The sequence below is a fragment of the Crocuta crocuta genome, unplaced genomic scaffold (genome assembly GCF_008692635.1).
Source record: "Crocuta crocuta isolate KB4526 unplaced genomic scaffold, BGI_CrCroc_1.0 scaffold53, whole genome shotgun sequence".
NCBI classification, from domain to species: domain Eukaryota; kingdom Metazoa; phylum Chordata; class Mammalia; order Carnivora; family Hyaenidae; genus Crocuta; species Crocuta crocuta.
In genome coordinates, this window is record NW_027529432.1 from 1,938,035 (window position 1) to 1,947,791 (window position 9,757).

At 60.0% G+C, this 9,757-nt stretch overlaps 1 protein-coding gene across 1 annotated transcript in view; it reads right to left on the reverse strand.

Moving 5' to 3' along the window:
- Positions 1-5,275: 5,275 nt before the first annotated feature.
- The window catches only part of EHD1 (EH domain containing 1), a 21,171-nt gene continuing 16,689 nt past the window's right edge, over positions 5,276-9,757 (reverse strand). The window contains exons 4-6 of the mRNA XM_077759747.1: positions 8,931-9,343; positions 6,434-6,598; positions 5,276-6,034 (exon numbers count right to left, since the gene is read on the reverse strand). Coding sequence (XP_077615873.1) covers positions 5,504-6,034; positions 6,434-6,598; positions 8,931-9,343 — 1,109 coding nt within the window. The 3' untranslated portion in view covers positions 5,276-5,503. The remainder of the gene's footprint in view (positions 6,035-6,433; positions 6,599-8,930; positions 9,344-9,757) is intronic.

The window sequence follows — 9,757 nt, forward strand, 5'->3', positions numbered from 1 at the left end:
CCCCGGGCCCCCAGGGAAGTGGCAGAGAACTCAGCTTCTTCGACCCCCAGAGCATCGCCCTCTGGGTCCGGGAGGGGACCGGAAGCAAGACAGGCTCCAGGGTCCCTTGCATTCACAGCCACATCTTGGGTGTCCCAGGCCTGGTCCGTGGCTCCCCTTTCCCCAAGGTCGAGTGAGATTCAGAGGAGGAGCCTCTCCCAGCCCTGCTCAGGAAGACTCTCTCGGCAGATGGTCCTGAAGGGCTAACTAGAGCGGCAGACTGCCCTTGCCCTTGGCCACAGCAGAGGCAGCGACCCACTCCTTCCCCAGACAGAGAGCCAGGGAAAAAGGAGAGGCTGGCTGCGGGGTCACACAGCCATGCCTACTGTTGACCAGGCATGTGGCCTTGGGCAAGTCACTCCCTCTCTGGGCCACTGTCTTCGTGAACAAGCTGGGAATTGCCCAGCTCAGGTGTAAGAGGCAAATGGTACACAGAATGGCCACCAATGTTGCTGGGGCGCATCTGATAGGAAGAGAGGGTGGGGGGGTGGGGGCGGGTGCTGCTCAGGAGCTCGGGTTCTATTTCAGGGTGTCTATTGGGGTGGCTTTGGGGAAAGGGCTGCTAGAGATTGGGGGGTCGAGGGTCCCCACTCCCCGAGCTAGTCTTGGCCGCCCCACATGCCCACTCTCCCGCCCTCCCCAGCACACCAGGGGTGTGTCCTTTGAAAAGTCCAAAGCTCCAAATGGCTGGACATATGGTGATTTCATCATCCTGGTTTTTCCTTCCAAAAACCTTGTCTGTGCGACTCTAACACACGATGGGGGCTCCCACGCTCCCCGCAGCTGCAGCCCCACGTGGTTTTATAATTATCAATCCCTCTGGGGGCACAGGAAGCCAGGCCCTGAGCCCCCTTGGCCACCATCCCTCTGGCCCCTGGGCGCCACCCGGTCTGCAAGCTGCTTTGGGGAAGGGTGGGTCCTGCCTGCTTTGTTCTGGGAGTTGGGTGGGGTGCTAGGCTCCCTGCACCAAGTCTTAGCAACCCCCCCAGCCGACCAGTCACAGTGGGTCACTGGAGTTGGTACCCCAAGGGCCCTGCCTCTGTGAAGCTGGGGTCATTGCATTTGGCACATGAAGAAACAGTCTCAGGAGAGAAGAGGCGGAGTTCCAGAAAATGGCAGAGCTGGGACTACAACTCAGCCTGTCTGACCCAAGGCCTGACTTCTGTGCACTTTCTCAGCTGGTGTGTGTGTTAATGTCTTATTTATTTAAAAAAATTTTTATGTTTATTTTTTTGAGAGAGAGAGACAGAGCATGGATGAGGGAGGGGCAGAGAGAGAGGGAGACACGGAATCCGAAGCAGGCTCCAGGCTGAGCTGCCAGCACAGAGCCCGACACGGGGCGCGAACGCACAAACCATGAGACTGTGACCTGAGCCAAAGTCGAATGTTTAACCAGCTGAGCCATCCAGGCGCCTATTATGTTTTGTTTATTTTTTTTTTTTAAATTTTTTAATGTTTTATTTATTTCTAGGAGAGAGAGAGACAGTGTGAGCAGGGAAGGGTCAGAGAGAGAGGGAGTCACAGACTCTGAAACAAGCTCCAGGCTCTGAGCTGGCAGTCAGCACAGAGCCCGACGCGGGGCTCGATCCCACGAACCGCGAGATCATGACCTAAGCGAAAGTCGGACGCTTAACCGACTAAGCCACCCAGGCGCCCCAGTTTTGTTTACTTTTGAGAGGGAGGGAGGGGGCAGAGAGAGAGGGAGAAAGAATCCCAAGCAGATTTTGCACTGTCAGCACAAAGCCTAACCCAGGGCTCGAACCCATGAACTGTGAGATCATGACCTGAGCTGAAGTCAAGAGTCGGACACTTAACTGACTGAGCCCCCAGGGTGGCCCTCAGCTGGTGTGTTCTGAATGCTGAAGGGCAGGAGGGGTGGCTGGGCGTCTTGCCCCTATCACAACCTGGTGGCTTTGGGCAAGTCCCATGGCCAGCCCATTTGAGGTACGAACAGGACACAAGGTCAGGTTTACAGTTTGTCCTTCTGTTTGCTAAGGATGAGAAGAAATGTCTATTCAGATGCATTCTCCTGTGGGACCTCAGTGTATAAAACTGAGCTGCCAAGCGGGGGCTGAGGCAGCGGGTGCGCCCCAGTGCCTTCCTGGGTGCCACGTGGGCAGAGGGTCTCAAATGAGTCTTATTCTGGAAGTTCTAGGAACCTGGTGGAAACAGGGGGACGGAGGAAGAGATGGAGGGCTGGCCCTTGGGAGGGGGGCCACATCTGAACCTCAGGCTGGGGGAAGGCCCCCAAACTGTAAAACCCAGACCGAGGGACATGAGCCCTGAAGCAGCGGGAGGGGCAGACACCTGCCCTCGGCCTCTCCTTCAAGCCTCAGATGGCAGCCGTTTCCTGGGGCCGCCCCGCCATGAGGAGGGCAGGACGGGCCGGAAGGGGCACTTCTCATTCACATTCCGTAGGAACTCCAAAGTTCTGCGTTTTCTTTCTCTAGCAGCTTGAACAAGCACGTTCTACCGCTTGGGTGACCCCTGGAAATTGAGGGGCTGCCCCAGAGCTCGAAGGCCCTGGGTGGGAGCGATAGCACTGAACCTCCAGGGTGGGTTTCTCAGACTCAAGTCTATAGCTCAGATTTTGGGGCACAGCGAACTGTGAGCTTTTCCTTTTTCAAGGCTACTTTTGGGGGCACCTGGGTGGCTCAGTCGGTTAAGTGTCGGACTCTTGGTTTCAGCTCAGGTCATGATCTCACGGTTCATGAGATTGAGCCCTGAGTTGGGCTCTGTGCTGACCGTGCAGCGCCTGCTTGGGATTCTCTCTCTCTCTCCTTGCTGTCTCTCCCCTGCTGCTCTCTCTCGCTCTCTCAAAATAAATATTTTTATTTTTTTAATTAATTTTTTTAATGTGTATTATTCGAGAGACAGACAGACATAACACGGGGGAAGGGCAGAGAGAGACGGAATCCAAAGCAGATTCCAGGCTCCGAGCTGTCAGCACAGAGCCCGATGCAGGGCTCAAACTCACGAACCGCAAGGTCAAGACTTGAGCTGAAGTCGTACGCTTAGCCGACTAAGCCACCCAGGGACCCCAAAATAAACATATAAAGTCTACTTTCGAGAGCTCTGGAGTTGGGCACACTGGGTTTGAGTCCCACACCTCTACGCTTGCTTTCCGTTCTCCTGAGGCTCAGGTTCCCGGCTATGAAATGGGGAAAAGTAACCTCCTGGGTCATGAAGGTCAAGGCAAACCTTCTGAGCGGTAGGGGGAGGGCCGGTGAGCCCCTGCTACCTCAGCTACCGGGCATCAGACCGGACGGCCACCGCATGAGCTGCGGTATACAATCTGGCCCTCAGAAACTGTGTCCTGCCTGTGTCACAGATGAGCCCTGACTGCATCTAAAATGTCCCTGCTCCCGTGGCGCATCAGCTCCGGATGTCACCCTTCCCTCTGCCGGTACCAACAGTCCCCCGTCCGCACTGGCTGGCCCCACCCTCCATAATTGTGTTTTTGTTGCCACTGCGTCTCCTCTGTGTCTTCAGAGCGTGGGCTTCACTGTCTCCAAACCACCCGGGGCTCAGCGCGGGGCGCAGTAAGCCCTGGTCTCCTTGTCCTCAACCCCCCCAGTGCCGAGGGTCCAAGGCCAGGGAGGGGCCCCGGAATCGGGCACCTTCTCCCCCAGCCCCTTGGGGGCCAGCCTAGTCCTCAGTCATCAGCACTTTTCCTCCCCCACCCCCACTTCCCCCTGCAAATGAACTACGCCTGCGCAGCCCCCACCTGGCCCACGCAAAGGGGGGGTCGTCAGCCCCATTCCAGGCCTCGCTCTAGGAATAGAAGGCAGCAGCTGCTGCTGGGCTGAGCGTCGCAGGGCAAGGACCACCCCCGCACGCTGGCAGGCGTGCCGATCTGTCCCCGCTGGCACCTCGGCCCTCCAGGCGCCCCGCCAGTGTCCCAGCCGGCGCTGTGGGGCGCGGGCCCCGGGAAGAGACAACGGAGCACCAAGAGCCAGCTTCGGCGCGATTAAACTGTTTTTAATGCAAGAAAAGAAGTTGTCTTCGGTCGCTTTTTCTTCCCACGAGTTAAGTGTGGATGAGCCACGGCACCTTGACGGTGACTTCCCGACCGGGAGGCTGCCCCCATCCTCGCCGAGTACTGCACAGAGCAGTGGGCCTGAGCCAGCTGCAGGTGACGGGGTCAGGGCTGGCGTCTCAGACCCAGCGGAGGCCCGGAGAGCAGCACTGGAGGGGTGGGGGGAGGGTGTCAGAGGTCAGATGGAGGGGTCCCTGAGACCTACCTGGGGAGTGCTTGGTGGGAAGCCTGCCCCCCCGGCCCCCCCGCCAGTGACGGGGACGCGAGTGCACGTCCTGGCCCCCCTGAGGATGTGCTGGCACATGAGGCAACCTGACCTGGCGGCTGGCTGCCTCCGGCCCCTCGCTGCTCCGCCTGGAGGGATGTTATTCTAAGGGCAACCGAGACAACGCGCTGCCCTCCTTCTCGATGGGAGGAAGGAAAGAGGGTAGGAGAGCGCTTCCCTGGGAAACGAATGGGGGTATGAGGAGGGGAGGGGCTGTCTGGACGCGAGGCCTGGGCTGGGACACTTCTTCAGAGCCCGCCACCCAACCAAGGTTGGGGGGAGGAGACACGCCAGAAAGTTCCAGGCAAGTAGAAGGGAGAAGCGAGCAACGCCAGCTCTGGGGTCCCCAACGGGCTGTGCTCTGCACGTCCGACGGCTCCTGGGTGGAACTGCCCCTGCTTGGAGTGTGGGAAAAGGGACAAAATCACAGCTTCTCAACAAGTGGTGAGGAAGTTACTGAAAAATTCGGTCAAGTATGAGAGGCATCGCTTTATGGAACACAAAGCTAGCTTGTATGTTTTCCTGGGAGACGCTCTCGCACACCTACTCGTCCCCGGGACCCCATGAAAAAGGCAGCTGGGCTTATTTCTGTGACTGCCAAGCTGGGGGGGCGGGGTGGGACAGGAGGGCAGAGAGCAGGGCCCGTGCACAAGGGCCGCCGGGGAGGGCAGGGAAGAAGGCACCAGAACTGACCTAATCCAGGAGCACAGGGAGGGGACAGAGCCACACAGGGAAGGAAGCCACCCGTCTGGCGAAGCCACACTCATCTCGGCAACAAACTGGGATCCTGGGGCACCTGTCTGCACATGGCCCCGGGTCCCCCCTCCGCCCCCCCCCACAGGTGGGGGGGGCTAGCCAGGGTGGGCGGGGCCAGAATAGGACAAAGGCTTGTGGTGGCGGGACTGTCAGACGGAGGAGGCAAGAAAGAACGCTGCCTCTAACGTTATATATTAAAAATATCCATAGTTCTTGTGCACAAAATTCCATCATTCACATGCGAGTATCACCCGCCTCCCTGCCAGGCCCGGGAACACCCTTAAAAAGAGAGATGGTGGTTTTCCTTTTCAAGAGCTGAGGAAACATCGCTCAGTCTTTATGGACCTCGAGAACTGGCGACCCTTCCCCTCCCCCCAGCCTCTGCCTGGCCAGGCGGGTCACGGTCACAGTATCTCGTGCCTCCGCTTGGAGGGCGGGATCAGGTGTGGGGGCAGGTCGGCAGGCAGCTCGTGGCCCTCCAGCTTGACCTTGATGAGGTGGTTGGCCAGGGCGAACTCCTCGTCATCCAGAAGCCCGTCCTTGTCCACGTCGGCCAGCTTCCAGATCTTCCCCAACACCGTGTTGGGCAGCTTGGACTTCACCATCTCCTTCTTGGCGTTGGCGCCCGTGATCTTGCCGTTGACGGGCGACAGCGTGTAGAAGATCTCATCGTAGGTGGGCTTGTCCTTGCCCACCACCCACTCCACGTCGTCGATGCCCTCGCCAGCGCCCTCGCCGTAGCCGTGCCCAAAGGGCCCGTTCATGGTGCCTTCGAAGGCGCCGCCCTTCACAGCCTGGGAGGGCATCAGGGACTCCTCCTGGCGCACCATCACCATCAGCCGCGCGATGTCGTTGGCCAGCATGTCGTCCACCGTGTCCAGCAGCTTGGGCTTCAGGGCCTGGAACTTGCTGAAGTCCTGAGTCTGCAGGAGCTCCTGTGGCAGGGGGGGAGGTGGGAAGGGCTGGCTCAGGTCCAGGTGGCAGAGGCAGGGGTTCCCAAGCCAGGGAGCTGCCTCCCAGCCTCGGCCCTGACCCCTTGGCAGCACCTCAGCCTAGGCTCCCAAGTGTGCGGGGAGGAGGTATCTTCCCTGAAGGGCTGTGGGGAGGATGGGCCCAATGGTGCTGGAGTGCCTGGAGCCTCCCCTCCACCCCCGCTGGCTCAGGGTGAGTCACCGCATTCCCCTCGGTAGTGTCACGGCCCGGGTCGACTTCTGACTTGGGTGGGGTGCTGCTGACTGACTCAGCTGCTTCCATCTGGGGAGCCCCCGCCCCGCCTCACCCCCCGCCCCCTGCGGCGCCCAGAGGGCACGTGGAGAGTGCGCGGGCAGCCACACCTGCATCTTGCGGAGGCTCGGGAAGTCACCGGGGGAGATCTGGTGCTCCCGCTCGATCTTTTGGTAGATCTCTCCCAGGTTGTTCACCAGCTCTTTCTTTTTGCTCTCTTTACCGAAGACATTGGGCATCTCCTTCTTGAGGGAGCTGATGATGTAGGCATGGACCTGCAGAGACAGGAAGGGGCGGACGTCAGGTGCTTCCTGGACACCCTGTCAGGAGGGAGCCTGTGCTGGGGGGTGGGGGGAGCTGCCCTGGAAGGCTGGGACGGTAACTGGGGACACTGCCCAAAGCGGACCAGAGCCCGTGTTCTCTGTGGCACCGGGCGTACCCCAGCTGTCCCTCTGCAGCAGAGGCGTGGCGTACAAGCCAAGCAGAGCCCCACCGTCCCACGTGCGCACATCTGTGGCTGATGATGTCAAGTTCACAAAACTCAGTTGATCACCCTGACAGCTCAGAATGACTAAGGATTAGGAAAATCACCTACAGCTTTTCCCAGATGTTTTGAAGTTTATCTAAGCTCAATACCTTACTTTGACCATTGCCAGTTAGGGGCGGCACACCCTTCATTTCCCCACAGCGCACCGCTGACGCCGGCCACCCTCCCAGGGCCTTGGCCCTCAAATCCCTCTGCCCTGCCAAGTACTGCCCAGCCGTGAAGGGCTGCAGCCAGAGGCCTCACCCTCCTACTCCAGACTGTGAGCTCTATGCCATCAAAACCCCTCCCCCGCTGCCTGCCCCAGGCTGAGAGCCTGGTTGAGAACCGCCCGAGGGCAACACTGAACCCCTGGCGCAGAGAGTGGCAGTCACCACTCTGCCTATCACAGGCCAGGCAAGCTGGTGCAGAGAGCCGCTAACTCCAGGAAAAGGAAACAGTCTAGAAACTGCAGGTGCGGGACAAGATCGGAGGCCCCGGGGTTTTCCAGGCGTGGTGACTCAATGTGCCTGTTGGCCGGGCGATTACACACCATTCCTGTGGGTGAACAAAGGGCCTGCCCTTTGTCGTGTCCTGGAAGGAGGCTGCGCGAGAACACAGGCGGCCCCGCCAGCAGGAGGCTGGACAAGGGGAGCCCAGAGCCGCCCTTCTCCACAGCCTGGGAACGGGAGAGACTGGGGAGCCGGGTCAGTGCGTTTTCTCATGGGTCCCTTTCTCAGAAGCGGCTCCACTCACTGGGAAAGTTCCAGAAGTGAGAGATCTAGAAAACCGTGCAGCCCTGTATCCCCCAGAGCAGGCTTCTGCACGCTACTGAGTGCATGGATCACCAGGGCCAGGGGTTCAAACGCAGAGAGTTCAACAGTGCGGGGTAGGGCCTGAGAACTGCACTTCTAGCACACTCCAGAAAGGCCCGTGAGCACTGTGGGTGACCAGGTCGGAGACACGGACTAGTGGTAAAAGATGAAGGGTCGGCACCCACAGGTTCCCTGACTTCAGGCCTCCAGATGGTGAGGGACACCCTGAGCCACCGCATCGGGAGCCCTGGGTGATGGTTTCACAGGCCACGGGACCGCCTTCGCTGAAGCCCTAATACCCACAGGACACCTTCCTATTCCTCTGCGAGCCACAGGTGGGCGTGAACCCCCCAGCAAGCGGCCATGACTCTAGGGGAAGGGGTGATGCACAGGGTCCCTGGTCGGCAGCCATTGCCCACAGGCTCAGGCTGAAGCCAAGCTCTGAGCCCCAAGGATCCGTAACCCTGACGTGGGCACTGATGTGGCCCGAAGACACCCAGGTGGGCTCAGGACATGCTATGTTAAATCAGGGGACACGCTCTGCTCCTCTATGTTTGAAGGGTCCACTGGTGGCACTGACCTTTGCTTCCCAGCCCCATCCAGCCTGGGTCCCAATGAGGCGCTGGCCAGGCGCTGAGATCCCAGGCCCGTGAGTGGTTCCGACACTGCCGCTCCCAGCAGGGGTGGGCAGGCCCCGCGCTTCCACAGAGCACAGGGGGCCATTTACGAGGCCTCTGGGGGCTGAGGCCACCCGGGGTTCTCCCTGGGCCCACGGGCTTGCACCCCATCTCTACACCAGCTCCCACCCGAGGCCTCGCGGTCACCTGCTCCTGCAGCGCCCCGCCCCCCATGACAATACAAAAAACTGTGCTTTATCTTCACGTGTTCTGCTTTCCCAGTACGGCTGGGGTGTTGGAAGGGCAGGGACCATGTGTGTCAGTGCCCACTGTGTCCCCAGCACCCAGCATGTGCTAAGTGCTCAAAAGGCCTAGAAGAGAAGGGTGATGAGGACAGGAGCCGCACCCCCACCTGCTCTCCATTTCCCAGGCTGCCCCTGGGCACAGTGCTACCTTCCCACTTGATGTCTACATGCATCAAGACTCCATTGACAACAGGGTTGCACGTTCAGACATAGCGCAACCTAAGTGTGGCTGTGGGCCTGCATGGACGGGACTTGGGTGCCCCAAAAGCCATGGCAGCCCAATCCTGGGGCCCCAACTGGCAGTCCCAGGTCCCCTTGAGTGCCCCGCCCCCCAATGCCCCATCTACCTTGGCCAGCCGCGCACGCTTGATCAAGTCATTGAGCTTCCTGAGGGCAGCGTTTCGGGGCAGAGACTGGATGTCTTTGAAGAGGTCCTGCTCCTCGGCCTCGAAGAGCTTGCGGTTGTCAGGGATGAGGAGCGGGTGGGACCAGAAGGAGCCGATGTAGACCCGGACCACCTCGGGGGTGTTGATGATCTTCCCCAGGGACCACATGAGGGCCCCGTAGACCCGCATCAGCTGCTGAGTCTCGATCTGGTCGGCCTTGTTCAGCACCACGCGGATCTTGTCCTCATGGTTCTTGAGGGCCTTGATGACCTCTGAGAACTCGTCGGAGATGTCCAGCTTGTGGGCGTCAAAGAGCAGGATGATGCGGTCCACGCGCTCGGCGAACCACTCCAGGACGGCTGCGAAGTCGTACCCTGCGGGAGGTGGGAAGAGCAGGGGTGAGGCGGGGGCACCAGGGCCCAGGCGGCTCGGATGGCTCTCCCCACCCTCAGCTCGGCCTGGGGCCATTTAAATTTCTGCCACGTACTCAGGGAGCCGGCCCAGCACCTTGAGGGCCCACCCTCGCCCACGTAGCACCTGGCTCCGAGCACAAATCAGCCACGCAAAAGAAGTCAGAGGCTGAGCTCTGGAGTGGCTCAGCGAGGAGGGGAGTGAGGAAGAGAGGTCCCACAGGGGGGAGAGAGCAGAGACTCGGGGGCAGCTGGAGGCCCTCAGACGACAGGGACGGCAACCGCCACCACACCTGCAGCCGTTCCTCATTCTGCAGAAACCTCATTTATTCCCCACAAGAGGGGTTGCAAACCACAGCTGGCCCATCACCTGTTCCG